Raw genomic sequence first — 16,946 nt, 5'->3', positions numbered from 1 at the left:
TTGATAGTTTGATACAAAACTATTATGAAGTTCGAGCTCTCGATGCAAAAGGTAACTACTTTATATAGTCTTAATACATCAATAAAAACTTTGCTTTACGCAAATTAGATTAACTAGTTTCCAGGGTATGTGTATGTGCGACTACCGATAACTGGCTGCCGAGACTGCAGCGAATGCATTAAGATGCAGGATTTTTTATATTGTAAATATTTAGTATTTGCGTGTTTGTGTTTTGTTTTGAGCTGCGCTTCTTGACATGGTTAACAAACGTGTATAGAAATATGCCATACTATATAGAAATAAATATACTATATATATATGTATATATATATATATATGAGGTTCAAGGGGTCAAGGCTTTGTGCTCATTTCAGCACGATGTGTGTTTGTGTGTTTGTGCGTCCTCCGTCCGTTTGTCGTTTTGTCACTTCTCGTTGAAAGGTTGTGCCATATTTTACAGTTTTGCCAGCGCTGACTTTGATTACAAATGATGGCGCCTTCTTTTGTTGCTGCACTCTCGCTTTGTTTCGACAGCGGCAACGGAGATAGAGATAGAGAAAGTGAAAGAGCAAGAGAGAGAGAAAGCGAGAGCGAGAGCGAGAGAGAGTGAAAGTTGCCATTGCCAGCGGGCATTTTGCATATGAGTAGTTAGTCAAGGTTCACCTCGGCGTATACGTAATATGCCGTAGCAAAGAATGCGCTTCCGTTTTGACAACTACATATATACCCTATATACAATGTGTGTGTGCGTGTGTGAGTGTATTTTGTTTAGATTTGATTTATAGAGCATGCAAAAGGTTTTCTCGGCCTACAGAAAGTCTAACAATTAAATATCGCAACGCACACATTTTTTTTGTTTTTTTTTGTTGTCTTTCTATTATGATTATTTTAAATTAGTTTTAGTTTTTCGTTTAAAGGGAAAGGGAATTGTTATTGTTGTTGTTTGTTGTGTGTTTAGTTTTGTTTTTTTTTGTAGTTGTTTAGTTTTTAGTTTTGTTGAAGTAGAAGTAGGAGAAGTAGAAGTTGAATTGATTTGGTTGTTGGACACTTACCAAGCGATAGCTTCTCACCAGAATCTGGTGGCAGTGTAAAACCTAGCAGTGCCATCGAGGCGATCAATACGCACGGCACAATCAAATTGAAAAAATAGTATAAAGTTTTGCGTCGTATCAAAATGGCGAATGTTATGTCAATATAAGGTTCTGGGCAGCAATTATAGTAGATTTCATTACGTTTACCGGGCACACCTTTTTTTTGGGTATGCACAATATATATATGTGTGGTATCGATAGTTATCGATAGTATTGGAATAATTTTGATTTGATGAGATGGATGTTGGTTGGTTGTTTGGTTGTTTGATTGGTGGGAGGAGGAACGAGGGCCATATGCAGAAGAAGAGAAGATGAGAGAGATTAATTCATTAACAAAGAATTAGATTAGTATTATTAGACTTAAAAATATTCATCAATTAGTACGCATTCCCTATGTTGTTATCGTTATCGCTCGTTGTATGTGCGTGTCTTAACTTACCTAACAAGTCCCATTCGCCGTTGGTTATGAAACTTGAGATGTCGCCACCAGCCTCATCTTGCAATTGCAAATCCAACTGCAAATAAAAAACAAAAAGAAGGAAAACATTCGAATGTTTGTGTTAATGTCGGAATGTGTCCATCGTATATAAATGTATGTGTTTGTGTGTATATAATGTATATTTAATCCGCATTTGGTGTGTTGTTGATATTATTATTCTGGTTGTTGTTATTATTCTTTCATTTATGCTGCTTGCTGGGATTTGTGGCCAAAGTCCGGCACACTGAGACAAGCTTAAGCTGTTGACCAAAAAGGCTGCAAAATGTAATAATTTTATCACCAAAACAACAAGACACACACATACATACACTTGAATGTGTGTACTTCTCATATGGACACACTAAATACTGCTTAAGCTGCGCTAAAGTCCTCGACAAGACCGTTCAGTGGTTTACCCTCAAGACCAAAATCTCACACACAAACATACTCTCACATACTTTTCTATGTGCTAAGCCTTATTCACACACACACACACACACACATACTTGAGTTAGATTCCCGAAAAAAAAAACTTGGCCCAATTACAAATTGATTTATCGCACTTACACTTAACAACAGTTTATGCGATTTGGTTTTGCACAAGTTTTATTTTCGGCCAGCGACAGAATAGACAGAGAGAGAGAAAAACACACTTAAGTCCAATAAATAACTGTATATTTCAGCTAGTCAATTGAATGTTAGACCCGCAAATACCCAGCACAAATATCTATAATAGATTCCAAATATCTATCACATACATATAGAGATAGCAAAGTGGTGTATCAGCAGAGTTTCTTATAAGGTATGATTCAGACTCATTTACATACTATCGATTACGCATAGATTACTATCGACTAAGCGCAATCGATAGATTCAAATCGCAAATTTTGTAGTAAAAGTGATAATAGTAAAATACAATAATATTGAGTTATAAGATTTTACTATCGATAGTAAGTTTGTATTCGAAGTAAAATTCCTTTAATTATAAAAACGAAAATGTATAAATTATACATTTAAAACTCTTAGCTGGCATTTTATATTTATTTTTTGAAAAGTAAAAATAGCCTATGGAAATATTTGCATAGTAGCGATAAAAATTTGCAAATAAAAGTAAACGAGGTAAAAATAATTTACTTCGCGGGAATTTTATTGTTATTTTTGTTTGTTTCAAATAAATTGAAAATTGCAAGAACGATTTTATACTATCGATAGCAAATTAGCAGTAATTCGATATGCAAAACTATCGTATCGATATCAGAACAATGATTTCAAACTATCGATAGTAAATTAACATTACTTCGATTTGTAAAGCTATTGAATCAAGATCAGAATAAACTATTCGATATTATTGATAGTAAGTTATCGAATCAATTATTGTTAAACTAATGGAAGCCCGTAATAATAATTGTAGATAAATTTTGCGGACAATATGCATTGCAAATGAATAAACGTTTATTTAAGATCGTTTACCAAACAACAAATGACACTGTATAGGGTTGACGTGCTTCGCAAATGTAATTCATGTTGGCGGTGCAAGGCTGATCATTCATTTCTCTCACTAGCGGATTTTCGCGATTGTAGACCAAATGATCGCAGTGCTCGTTATTGCCAGCATTATCGGGTTGTCCGCGTGCCCAGGCATCGATGGTCAAGGCTTTGCCATTGGCAAACCAAACGTGCTCACTTTGTTTGGCCAAATCGGTGCCCGATGTCCAATAGTGATTGGGATAGCCAAAAGAGTTCAAATGATTGGCGATCGCCTGCCATTCCTGAGTGGTCTCCAAGCTGATCAAACTGGCATCCATGCGACGACACGCCTCAAAGGCAGCAAACCAATTGGCTTTTATAGTGTTCTCAAAATAATAATATCCATTGCCGATTTGCACAAACGGTGTCACCTGTAAATCCGTGGCACCTGCACATACACATTTGTATAGGGTTTTATTTGGTTTATGTGTTTACATGTGATCACACTCACCTTCCTTGATGGTGGGCGTGATCGTGTGTGCCAGACTTATGGCAAGCCAGGCAAACAAGCTAACAAGACGCGCTGAATTCTTAAACATTTTCACTTTCGAATGAATACAATTGCATCGCAGCAGCTTTCTTTTATACTCCCCAAAAGCTTTTATACGCTCTTTTATCAAGGTATTTTGCACATTTCGTTTATCACTCTTGAACACGCACAATTAAATTGTACATCTTTCAATATGAATGTTTTATGATAAGTCATTTTATCAGCACATACATTCCTTTCATTGATTGTGGAGGAGCTAATAATAGATTTTGTAGGTCGAGTAAATTGCATATTTCTAATTGTTTATTACCATTTAGAAAGTGCATAAAAAAGCGGCATTTGAAAAGCAAAATAATGTTATACTAGAAAGTTGAATTGACATTGTAAATCAGGGTGTGCACTACATATGTCCTTAACTGTAGTATCATTATGTCTTTTGCTGCCCACAATGCTGTCATTTTGTCAATAAAAAGTCATATAAAACTCACGCATAACTTTTGCAAGTTTGTGTGTGTGTGTGTAACTTGTACAGTTCGGAAAAACAAACAAAAAATCGCTTTTCTTACTTGTTTTTCGCTCATCTTTGGGGTTGGGTAAATACAAGTATATTTTGTGCTGGTTTTTTTTTTTTTTGTGATATTCCTTGTCCAATGGGCGTCATTTGGCTTGTTTAGTTTGCTCCTTAGATATAACATATATAGTATATGTAGAATGTGTGAGGGTCAGGAACATTCGAAGAAGAAGCGACTCGAACTGGGGTTGATAAAACTTTTCTCATTTAAATGTTCCAAAACAAAAGAGGGCGCTAGACAAACAGCAGCAGCAGCAGCATCTCTTTCGCCTTTTGTGCAAATCAAGTCAAAGTCAAAAAGTGTTAATGTAGTTGTAAGCAAACACACACACACATACAGACACACACGCACAACTTAATTGTAGCTGTGCTGGCTGAAATTCATTTATTTATTTAGCATTTTTTCTTTTTTGTTTGCTTGCTAAGACTATGTCTTAGAAATTGCCAAAATGAAATCCAAATAGTCCCCTTCACTCACTCACTCAGTCATAAATTAGAAGATTTCTAATTAAAACTATTTAACTTTTGTGAGCGATTGTGAGATCATAATTAGATTTACATTTGTTCAACAACAATTACACAAAATGCTGCGCTGATGAGATGTCAACATTAATACCATTTGAATGGTTTCATGACTTAAGGAGTGCACTCATCTATGCTGTGTCGCTAGTCATAAATCAATTTGTTTTGACTTCGATGAGAACAAAACCAAATCCAATGAAACTGAATTTCATATAGTAGATACAATAATGTTGTTCCTACTTCCTTCCATCAATCCGCTAAAAATAGGACAGAAGGGTATTCTAACTTTGTGTCTCCACGATATGTAAGTAACAAGCAAAAGGAGTCATCTACGACTCTATAAAGTATATTTATGTTATTCTTGATCAGCGTCAACAGTCGATATAGCCATGTCTGTTAATTAATTTAGTATATATAGTATAATGTAGTATATTCCATAATTAATACCGCACTATATATTTAGTATTTGGTATTGGCCTTTGGTATATCTTTAGTATTTGTGAGGTATATTAATTTAGTATATTCCATAATTAATACCGCACTATATATTTAGTATTTGGTATTGGCCTTTGGTATATCTTCAGTATTTGTGAGGTATATTAATTTAGTATATTCCATAATTAATACCGCACTATATATTTAGTATTTGTGAGGTATATTAATTTAGTATATTTCAAAATTAATACCGCACTATATATTTAGTATTTGTGAGGTATATTAATTTAGTATATTCCATAATTAATACCGCACTATATATTTAGTATTTGGTATTTGCCTTTGGTATATCTTTAGTATTTGTGCGGTATATTAATTTAGTATATTCCATAATTAATACCGCACTATATATTTAGTATTTGGTATTTGCCTTTGGTATATCTTTAGTATTTGTGCGGTATATTAATTTAGTATATTCCATAATTAATACCGCACTAATTTAGTATATTCCATAATTAATACCACATTATATATTTAGTATTTGGTATTGGCCTTTGGTATATCTTTAGTATTTGTGTGGTATATTAATTTAGTATATTCCGTTATGAATACCTCACTATATATTTAGTATTTTGTATTGGCCTTTGGTATATCTTTAGTATTTGTGCGGTATATTAATTTAGTATATTCCATAATTAATACCGCACTACATATAATATTTGGTATTTAGTATTGGCCTTTGGTATATCTTTAGTATTTGTGCAGTATATTAATTTAGTATATTCCATTATTAATACCGCACTAATTTAGTATATTCCATAATTAATACCACATTATATATTTAGTATTTGGTATTGGCCTTTGGTATATCTTTAGTATTTGTGTGGTATATTAATTTAGTATATTCCGTTATAAATACCTCACTATATATTTAGTATTTTGTATTGGCCTTTGGTATATCTTTAGTATTTGTGCGGTATATTAATTTAGTATATTCCATAATTAATACCGCACTATATGTTTAGTATTTGGTATTGGCCTTTGGTATATTTTTAGTATTTGTGCGGTATATTAATTTAGTATATTCCATTATTAATACATCACTATATAATTAGTATTTTGTATTGGCCTTTGGTATATCTTTAGTATTTGTGCGGTATATTAATTCAGTATATTCCATAATTAATACCGAACTATATATTTAGTATTTGGTATTGAGCCTTGGTATATTTTTAGTATTTTTGCGATATATTAATTTAGTATATTTCATATACATATATTCTAAATTATTCACCTTCGGTATATTTTCAGTATTTTGCGGTATATTATTAGATATATTTTAAAACTAATATCGCACTATATGGCACTGTTGAGCACACTCGACTGTAGCTTTCTTACTTGTCGTTTTTTTTTTGTCAATCTTAAAGATTAAATCACTATCGCCCATAAAAAGCAAGCTGCGCTCATCAAGTGTTGTGACATTTGTCTCCCCTTTTTTAATGCAAAATACTGTCAGCTAGTTAAGTTTTAACCTGTTGGGGCAACGATGTTAAGCAGTTGCTTTTAAATAAACATAAATATTTAATTTTAGTGTCAACTATTAAACGTAATCCTCTTGCTCTTAGTTTTTGCTTAATGGCTTTTGTTGTGCGCGTTAAAAAAAAAAAAAGAAAAAAAACAAAAACTGATGCAACATTTTCGATTTTCTTGTGTTTTATTTTTGTTTTTGTCTTGTGCTTGTGGCCCCTTGACGGCAATTTGCCCATTTTCATTTTATGGCCAGAAGGGCTTCGACTGCTTGCTGCGCTGAGCTGCGTTCGAGCTTCATTAAAAATTGAGACACCCGCAGACAGGACTTTTACTTTGCCTGCCTGCCTGCTGTTACGACTCGTTTTACTTTCTCTCTATGCAGCAGAAATATGCAAAAATACATTTGACTTGAAGTAACATCAGGTTGCATTTTATAGCTACTTACTCACTACTACAACATATAAAATAGATCTGATTAACTTAATATTTATGCAATCAAATACCTTTTCTTTACAGTTTAGAGGCAGTGAAATTTTTCGGGGCAAAAATTAATGAGTATAAACAAAAGTGTGTTTAAGTGATAAGATAAAAGTTATGGCCACAATAAACGAGATAAATGGCACGCTCTATTCGTCTGAGGTGGAAGAATAAAAGCATAAAATGGGGAAGAAAGAAGAGTTTTAGTATACTAGAAACTGCATGAAGAGAAGAGAGAAAATTAAATAGAATTTGAGAATAATAAATATCGTTTTTCGCATTTCCTACAAGCGAAATAAGATTAAATTGAGCATTTAACTAAAAATATATTTAAAATGAATAAAGAGATCAATAAATGTTAGATATAGTGCTACTTGAAAATAATAGGACATAGTAACAGTATATACTGAAAAAAGTATTTTTTGTTTAGCAGTATTAATTAGTATTACTGTCATACGAAATATTTTATATAATATAGTATAATATAATGAAAAATAATTTTTTATAAGGGTATTTGTATATCAGTATTTATTTGATAACAATATGGTATAATAATAGTACATATTGAAAAAGATACTTTTTATAACAGTATTTAATATGAGAGCGTAATACCATTTGTTTTCTTTATGTAAATAAATTAAATCCATTTAGCTACTTTAGCTCAATTTTAAATATATGAAGAAATGTTTGATAAATTGCTAAATGAAAATAGTATTAGAATTTTTTATAACAGTATTTCGTATAAATATAATAGTATAATACTGTTTGTTTGCTTATTATACCCAAAAATTAGCTACTTTAACCATATGCACATATATTATCCCAAAATATTTATTATATACACACATTTTTCTAGACAACTTTTTCAATCGTTTGCTATTCAAAATCAGTTTGTAAAATCAATTTAAAGTAGTTTGCCTTTCTTAATTTATTTCAAATTATGTTTTCACCTGTCTCTTGTCAAAGTTTAAGCTCTGAGCGAACGGTTTTGCGGAGCGGAAGAGGAGAAGACAAGACACTGAGCACCGTGTTGTGTATTAAAACTGTCGCTGATTAACCCAAGACGACTTTTATTTGTTGGCCGACCCTAGCTTAACCCTTTTTTTTTTGTGCTGCTTCTTGTATAACCCATTTAACTGTCACAACAGACTGGGCCATATATATATATATATATGTACTACGTATATAGCGAGACGAAGGATTGGGAAAAAGTTGTGTGTGACAGCAGCCACTCAATAAACTTGAGCACGTAAAGTTTTTGCATCAACATAAAAATAAAACTCAAGTCGTTGGCAGCGCGCACAATTTGCTAAGCTGCGTTTACCTATTTTTGGTATTTTTCGTACTTTGGTATTTTTGTGCTAACCCAGGCCAGAGTAAGTCTCTGTGTGTGTGTGCGCGTTTATATCGGGTTAAAAGGGGTTAAGAGTGTGGGGTTAATGTTAACTGCGTACTGGAATACTGAATACCAGCTGCTGCCATTGGCGTTACGCAGTTTTAAAGTTTGCTGCTAACTTTGCCTTTGACATTCACGACATCATTTGCACTGGCTAAAAAACACAGAACTTACATCATTTCCCTTAATCACACACTAAACTCGTTCTTTAATAAATTCGGCAATAAAATATAAGTATAATTTATTATTCCAATAATAATGCTGATTTGAATTTGAAAGAAAAGCGTATTTCCATCTGAGAAGCACAGTAAATAGTATTTGATGGCAATAAATGGTATATTATTTATACTCTTTCTTGAAGTTCTGTTCTTTTTTTTTTTAAATTTTTATCATTTAAATTTTAAATAATAATCCACTTTTGATTAATAGATGCTTTAAATATATTTGTAAACTAAAAGAGTATTTAAATAAACAGTATATTATTTATGTATTTTAAATACAATTTTTTTTAACTTTTCTTTTTTAAAAATTTTCTTGTATTTTAATTAATTGAAACTAAATAATAAACACTATTTTGATTAGATTAATAGATGGTTAAAATATTGATTTTTGAGCTAAAAACAGTATTTAAACAAATAGTATTTGATAGTAATAAATAGTATATTATTTTTATGCTTTAAATACACATTTTTTAAGATTCTCTTTTTTTTATTTACAACTTCTTGTATTTAAATTAAATAATAAGCTCAATGAGATTAATAGATACTTCAATTAGATTTGTAAGCTAAAAACAGTATTTTAAATATACTACAGTAGTTAGTACAACAGTATTATACTGATTTCCTTAAAGAGAATGATTGTCAAATTCAGAACTAATACAAAATATAATACTAACAATAATGCAAATACCACGTCAGGGCAAATTACTAATAACAATAGTTAGATAAGTTATAAATTACGAATGACTTTCTTAAATCAATGTGGCAGCTAATGAAAATGCAAATAGTACTTGTTACTTGCCATCCAATCAAACAGTGCGAATGATTGATGGCTTAAGAACCACAGTGAGTTCAATTAAATGCAAATCAGCATCAAAAGTGAGGCTAAGTGCAAATTTAAGATATGCCAGAAGAAGAAGAAGATGAAGACGAAGAAGAAGATGAGGAAGTAGTATTTAGTATCGAAATGCACTCAACACGCTTCCACGGGTATCAAAAAAGGAATGCAAGCAGTCAACTAGTCATCAACATCATCAGCATCAAAACGTCATTATCGCATTGAAGTCGTCATCATCATCATCATTTTGCTGGCAGGCAGAATTAATCGCCAGCCAAACGAAATCGACTTTGCTGATGGAACTACTACATATACATACATGCATACATATATATAACATAGTATACGTAGGGCTAAAGAATGGCAAATGGATTGAGGCTCAGAGATTTTGTGCTGCAGAGATAAGCACTTACGACGCAGCCAGGGCCATTGTCAAAAAGTTTTAGCGATTTCGAATGGCTGCTGATGCTGCTGCCTCGGCAAACTACTTGTCATCTGCCCGCTGGTGTTATACGAGGTAGGCAAACAGCACGGGTGGGAGGAGCAGGAGAAGGCAAGGACAAACGAGTCCTTCGACCAGTATCTGGGGGTTTTTAGCTATGGCTCTGTGTGTTCGCTCAGCTTAGCCTTTGTCTCAGTTACAGTTGAACTGACATTGAATTAATTGCAATTGCTTTGGCGCAAGAGTGCGACAACAATACAGATAGATAGAGAGAGAGAGAGAGTACCACTTGATGTTTACACTGCTCGACAGCGACAAAGCCAATAACAGTTGCGAGACACTGTAAAATGGCATGAAGGCAAAGGCAAAGGCAAAACAGCATCTCGATAACATCTCGAGCAATAACTGTTACACTAAACGTTATAGTAACCGTTTTGGGGCCAAGACTTCTCTAATAACTGAGGGCTCAAGTGAAAGAGTGTAAGCCAGTAGCACTTACTCTGCGGCTCAATAGTTACCGCAACAGTTATAAAATTTATTCGATATGATAACAGTTGTAGTTCTATTGGCAATACAAGTTGAAATTGCAGTTCATATAATAGCAGAAATATGTTAGGCAGCTACACGACTTTTTGCCATCACAATAGTAACTAAGCAAGTAACAGTTACTGTGAGTCAATAGTGACACTGTAACATTTGTACAATTGTTTCGTAAAGATAACAGTTGAAAAAGTTGACAGTGCAGTTCAATTAATAGTGGAAGTTTATTAGATAATGTAAAAGTAACGAATACAAAGTAGCAGTTACTGTGACTAAATAGTGACTGTAAAATAGCCGTTGAAAATGTTGAAATTGTAGTTTAATTAATAGTATAAATATAATAGGTTAGTATGTATTAACGAATAGAAGTAACGAATATAAAAACAAGTTACAACATATTCTAACACAATAGTAACTAAGCAAGTAGCAGTTACTGTGACTCAATAGTGATTATACAATTTGTACATTTGTTTCCTAAAGATAACAGTTGAAAAAGTTAAGATTGCAGTTCAAGTAATAGTGGAAGTATATTAGATAATGTAAAAGTAACGAATACAAAGTAGCAATTACTGTGACTAAATAGTGACTGTTAAATAGCTGTTGAAAATGTTGAAATTGTAGTTTAATTAATAGTCTAAATATGAATACGAATAGAAGTAACGAATATAAAAAAAAAATTACAAGATATTCTAGCACAATAGTAACTAAGCAATTAGCAGTTACTGTGACTCAATAGTGATTATACAATTTATACATTTGTTTCTTAAAGATAACAGTTGAAAAAGTTGAGATTGCAGTTCTATTGGAATTATATTAGGTTATGTAGAAGTCACGAATATAGAAAGCAGTTACAACAAAAGTAGCAGTTACTTTAGCGAAATAGAAACAGAAATCTCAAGTACAACAGTTAACATTTATTGTAACAGTCAGAAGACAACCAAAAAGAGACGCACTAATGGCAGTAAAAGTAACAGTTACTGTTCCAATAGCAGTCACAGTTACCGCTGCCGTTTTAATAACACTAAGAGACTACAAACTGCAGTAAAAGCGAGAGAACGTTGGCAAGCCAAGTAGTACAAGACCGTTAAAAGTAAAAGTAGCTGCAGTACAAACATGTTAAAATCGCAGTTACTTGCTCCATGTATAGTAACAGAAAAAGTCACAGTTAAAGCATCACAAAGTTAACACCTGTAAAAGGGTTACAACAGGCTGCATTTAACAGCTAATTAACATAGGTAATTATATGAAGAAGCAAGTAAAAACCACACTGAAGTGTTCATAGTGTAAATGGGCCACGAAAATTGGGAAATGCCATCAACGACGAGACGAACAAAAATAATTAATTTATGTAAATAAGTCCTTTCGAAACGTCGCGCTGCGTTTGAAAACAATTAAATTTTCGGGGCGAAAAGTCTTTTGCGGCAACTTCCACCAGATTTTTGTTTGTTTTCGTTTTTGTTTTTGGGGTGCACAACTAATGCATTTGCAATGCGCAGGCCAAAGGAAATGAAATGCAAAGAAAGCCAAGTAGTTGAGGTAGCTAGGAAGCCAGAAGAGCGAGCGACGAGTACTTGCGTACTTATCAAAAAAAAGTACGAGTACCGGGTACTGAGTACATATTTTTGATGACACTTATTACTGCAGTGGACAACAGCAGCAGCAGCAGCAGCCGTGGGCATGCAGCTGGGTGGGGACACTCAAGGTCGCGTCTGGACAGGCGCAACTTGTCGCATATTTATCTAGTTGGCAAGTGAGGGTTACGCTAAAAAATGTTATACGTATAGAAAAATGCCTGAGAAAGCCACTCGAGAACGGCTGCACTCCGAGCTGTTTAACCACACTTGTGACATACCCTAACACTGAGTTGAGTCTAATAAATGCTTATTTCTAACCATATCGCACTTAACGGTCACTTTGTTTTAGCTTATTTTGATGAGTCGTAAAAAAAAAAAAAACAAAATATAGTAATTACAAAATATCATATACATCACGAATCAAGTTGCTTAAGTTGCTTTTTTTTTTCATTTAGTTAAAAGTGGCAGTTAAGTGAGATATATTTAGCTGCAGTTGTAGCTTGCAAGTTTTGAGCACTTTGCACTCTAAAAATTTCAGCTTTTCGCTTCAAGACAACTAATATTGCTTAACTTAATATTTATTCGCTTGCCGATCTTTTTTTTTCGTTCGGACTTGAGGCCGTTAAGTGTGTTACTTTAATGAATCTGCAATTTTAGCAAATTTATAATCCTAATTGGTTGTAAATTTAAAATATTTCTTTTATTACAAAAGAAATGTTGCTTCTCTAAATGTAATTTCTTTTAGCTGCTAAATTTCCAAGACACATCTGTGGCCGCTAAGCGAGAAACATTAGGATTTACGATTTTACGTACACTTCACAAAACTAATTGGTTCTGAATTTAAAATATTACATCTACAGCAAAAATGATGTGGCTTCTCTAAATGTAATTTCTTGTAGCTGCCAAATTTCGTAGTCTAGACTGTGGCCGTTAAGCGAGATACTTCACAAATCATGTTGCTCCACTTTATGTTTTATCAGTTAACCGTCCAGAGTTGGCCGGTAAGCGAGATACATATGTATATTCAAATGCTATTTAAGCAAAGTTGCAAATGTTATAACCCTGCATTAAGAGTATTACGTTGGTCGTTGTTGTTGGACACTTATGTTTCCATTTGATTGCTGGGAGTTTTACCTTGAATCTAGCTAACTTGGATGCAGTTTCACGTCCAGAAATTTGTTTACTTCGCCAAGCTATGCGCTATTTACTTAACAACCTCTCTTCTGTTGACGTCGTCGTCGTCGTCGTTGTCGTTGTTGTTCCTTCTACTTCTTGTTGTTAGTTGTTGTTTGATTATTGTTGTTGCTTTTGTTGCTGTTGCTGGTTTATTTGCAATTTGCATACACTTTTCTTCTTGTACTCGTAATTGGGTAATTTAAATTTTGTTTGAAGTTTTGCACAACATTTCTTCAGTGTTTGTTTCGTCTCTTTGTTCGTTACGAAATGCAAGCAAACTCGAAGGTAAAGCCAAGGCTACGATTTATACTACCTAAAGCACACTCTTTTTTTTTTCTCTTTTTTTTTTTTTTGTTGGATAGCTCTTTCTGTCTTTCATTCTCTGTTTCTCATTGTTGAATCCAAATCAAATTCTTTTGTATATGGCATAGCAAAAGGCATTATCAATCAATTGAAGTGCTATCTGCGCTATTGCAAAGCGAGCAAATCAAAGTAAAGCAGCAATAGTTGAATTAATGGCATGTTTGCCCAAGCATGATCACTCTGCTGACGTTAGGCAAATGTCATTACAGAGCCCACACAAAAGTATTCATTCAGTGTAAGAACACTTCAAATGAAATGGATTCATGCAAAATTTTTGTCTTGAATTTGTACTTTTTACTCGTTTAACTAATCAAAATAAATGGAAGTATACTAGCATATACTTTTGATGCAAATAAACAGTACACGTTGCGTATGAGTAATATTTGATATGGACATTAATCATACGCAGCGTTGTCTAAGTCAATGCATATGAAAATAATGCTCTTAGAATAATGTATGACAAACAAAAGTGCACTTCAAATAAACATACTCTGCGTATGAGTAATATGCACTAATATGTTATTTGCATATTAATCATACGCAGCGTTGTCTAAGTCATTTTTTTGTAGTAGAAGTAATACTTTAAATTCATAACTAATTACGTTTGTTTAGAAATGCTTAGCATAATGCTGGCAATTAAAGTTGCACTTCAAGTTAGCATACTCTGCGTATGAGTAATACTATATGTGTGCATGTTACTCATTACTCATACGCTGCGTTGTACACTTGACAACTAATTTATGGCACACTCGCGCTTAATTTGAATCTAATCAAAACCTTCTTTTAATTGCATGTTTTGTGTGGTTCACGTTTTTTTGAGCTTAAATTTAATATCATAATAATTATTTTCAGTCTTTATGTTGGACAACAACGAAGACGCGAGGAGTAAAGCAGAGGACGCAGATGAACACACACACACACACACAGCAGCAACAACAATGCTAACAACAATGGCAACAGCTGTAAGTAAGTGGCTAAGTGAGTATGACCAAGAGTGCTTATTTGTTCAAGTGCGCTTGAATGAGAATAGCATGAGAACAGCAGCAGCAGCAAGAGTGTCGCAAAAGCAGATGCAGCAGAAGACGACAAAGCGCAGTAAGAGATAGAAACAGAGAGAGAGAGAGGGAGTGAGAGAGAGTGAAGGAGGCGAGAGAAACAAAAGTGACAGTAAAACGTTGTAGGCGAAAAGAATGCTACAAAATTATAACCAACAGTCGCTAGCAGGCCACATCGCCTTCTCCCCTCCAACCCCCTCAACACACTCGTCGCTCATCACTTGTCTGGCGTGAGAATGACAACACACCAACCCCCTCCACAACACCCTCCACAATGTGGCACCCCAATGACCGGCTGCATAACTTTGAAGACACCAGCGAGCACACAAAATGTTTTCAGTCCAAGTTATATAAAGTGCTTAACTATAAGCAACAAAAGTAAAAAGGCTCAGTTCCTCAAATATCTTTTTGAAAATAGACAATTTTTTTTTAAAGATTTTTTTTTTTGGTGATTCAAACAAATTTCATAAAACTTATTTTAAAAAGTCGAGACGAAAAATTGCATTGAGTAAGTCTCGTATTCTTCACATATTAAAATATTTCTAACAAATAAGAAAAATCGAAAAAATAATATACCCCAAAAAATACCATATTTGGTATATTGATATATGTAGTACTACAATCAAAATATACCATAGCAACTCAGACTCATAGTAAGTAGGCATTTTTGCCCATACAAAAGTATTTCATTAATAACTTGGATAATTTTTATCTGATTGCAACCATAAATGTTGTAGTTATTATTGTATGTATTATATCTCTATCTCTTATAATCTCTAAGAAGGATGTAAATAATACTAATTATTATAAAAAATGTAACAAAAATGCCAAACGAAAACAAATATATATGTATGTATATATTAAGATTATATTTTATTTTCATTAATTTTTCTAAACAAATTCGATATGCCAAATATGTTATTTCGCTCAGCATATTTTAGTATTTTTGCGGTATCAAAATGGGTAACGAGTATCTTAGAGTCAAGTTTGGCTTTCTAACTTGTTTTGAAGATACTATATTTCTATTAGAATATCTTAACATCATTTTCCAACTAATCAATAAAATACTCATAAATATTAACTGCTATTAAGAATAATTTCCTCAATTATTGCTGCATTTGAAGCACTCTTTCACATCAACAAATTGTTTAGACTACTCGAAAATGCGTTTTTGTGACAACTCAACTAATTGAGCGATTTGTTGCCGGGTCTTTTGTGTGCTCAACGATAAGTTAATGTATTAGCAAATATGATGTTAATGCGTGTCTTAAGCATTGTCAAGTTGTTGCACGTAATACAAAATTAATTGCATTGACACAAACTCAATTCAACGCCAAATTGTTTAGCACCGAGGAGGGAGTTTGAAATTAGTTAATTAAGATTGGCAAAGGCAACAAATTAAAAGCTAAATATCAAAGCAAAATCATGTTGTTGACAAGATTAAACGTTGTGTGTGTGTGTGTTTATTTGTGGAATGTTTGTACTATTGAAAAATGGTTTACATTTGAAATAGTTTCAACTGTTAGCAAGTCACATGCAAACATTCTCTTTCAGCAATTATGTTTGTCGAGCTAAAAACGACAATATGGGCTATACAATGATTTAAAGAGGTTCTTAGCTTAGAACAATGGCAACAAAAAAAAAAAAGAATTGAAATTGAAATTGCATCAAGTTTGCCAACTCTCTGCGCTTCTCTATGTTTCGTGCCTAGCAAAATGTGCACACAAAGTTGTTTATGACACATTTGGCATGTCAACATTTTGGTTGCTGTTTGCTCGGTTTGCTGCCCTTCCTCCTTGCCTTTGCCTTGCCTTGCCTCGGTGCTATTCTTGGCCAAGCCTTGCTGGCCATTGCCAAGTTGGCATTGTTCTTGTGCCCTCTCTCTCAGCAGTAGTAGTAGTAGTAGTAGTATTTTTGCATTTGCAAAGAATGAATACATACACGGAGAAAAATAAAATTGTAAATCCTGATTTCGATCTTAGAAAAAAACAAGTAAGAAAGTTGTAAGATACATATTTTGAATAAAAGTAAAAGCGAAAGCAGAGCGGTATTATTCGTTAAATATATCAAACAATATACCGCAAGAATACTAAAAATATACCGAAGGACAGACATATTTATATCGATGAAGTACTCGATTCGAAATATACCTCAAGGTCAAAATATATCAGAGAGCAAAATATACCATATTTTCAGCCAAAGCAGCTAAAACGGTAGCGGAAA

At 33.3% G+C, this 16,946-nt stretch overlaps 2 protein-coding genes across 7 annotated transcripts in view; both read right to left on the bottom strand.

The window, feature by feature from the left end:
- LOC117578239 (neuronal acetylcholine receptor subunit alpha-7) overlaps positions 1–16,946 on the bottom strand; it is a 217,152-nt gene that overhangs the window by 22,926 nt on the left and 177,280 nt on the right. For all 6 annotated transcript variants that reach the window (XM_052008699.1, XM_052008696.1, XM_052008698.1 and 3 more), the window contains 2 exons: positions 1,531–1,606; positions 1,053–1,247 (listed from right to left, as the gene is read on the bottom strand). In XM_052008699.1, the coding sequence (XP_051864659.1) occupies positions 1,053–1,247; positions 1,531–1,606 (271 nt within the window). The remainder of the gene's footprint in view (positions 1–1,052; positions 1,248–1,530; positions 1,607–16,946) is intronic.
- Positions 2,960–3,656, bottom strand: LOC117578240 (C-type lectin 37Da-like). Its single transcript, XM_034263657.2, has 2 exons — positions 3,548–3,656; positions 2,960–3,484 (listed from the first exon to the last, which is right to left on the bottom strand). Exons 1-2 carry the CDS (start codon positions 3,633–3,635, stop codon positions 3,036–3,038), a joined length of 537 nt encoding a protein of 178 aa, XP_034119548.1. The 5' UTR covers positions 3,636–3,656; the 3' UTR covers positions 2,960–3,035.

The sequence above is a fragment of the Drosophila albomicans genome, chromosome X (assembly GCF_009650485.2).
Source record: "Drosophila albomicans strain 15112-1751.03 chromosome X, ASM965048v2, whole genome shotgun sequence".
Classification (NCBI taxonomy): domain Eukaryota; kingdom Metazoa; phylum Arthropoda; class Insecta; order Diptera; family Drosophilidae; genus Drosophila; species Drosophila albomicans.
The sequence above is the reverse complement of the archived record's forward strand: the minus strand, read 5'-3'. Positions and strand labels throughout refer to the sequence as shown.

What these genes read in the sequence shown, in the direction of transcription:
- LOC117578240 (XM_034263657.2), bottom strand. Translation starts at nt 3,635, where the DNA reads ATGTTTAAGAATTCAGCGCGTCTTGTTAGCTTGTTTGCCTGGCTTGCC. An exon ending in CACGCCCACCATCAAGGAAG is followed by an intron (nt 3,485 to 3,547) that starts GTGAGTGTGATC and finishes GTGTATGTGCAG; the next exon opens with GTGCCACGGATTTACAGGTG.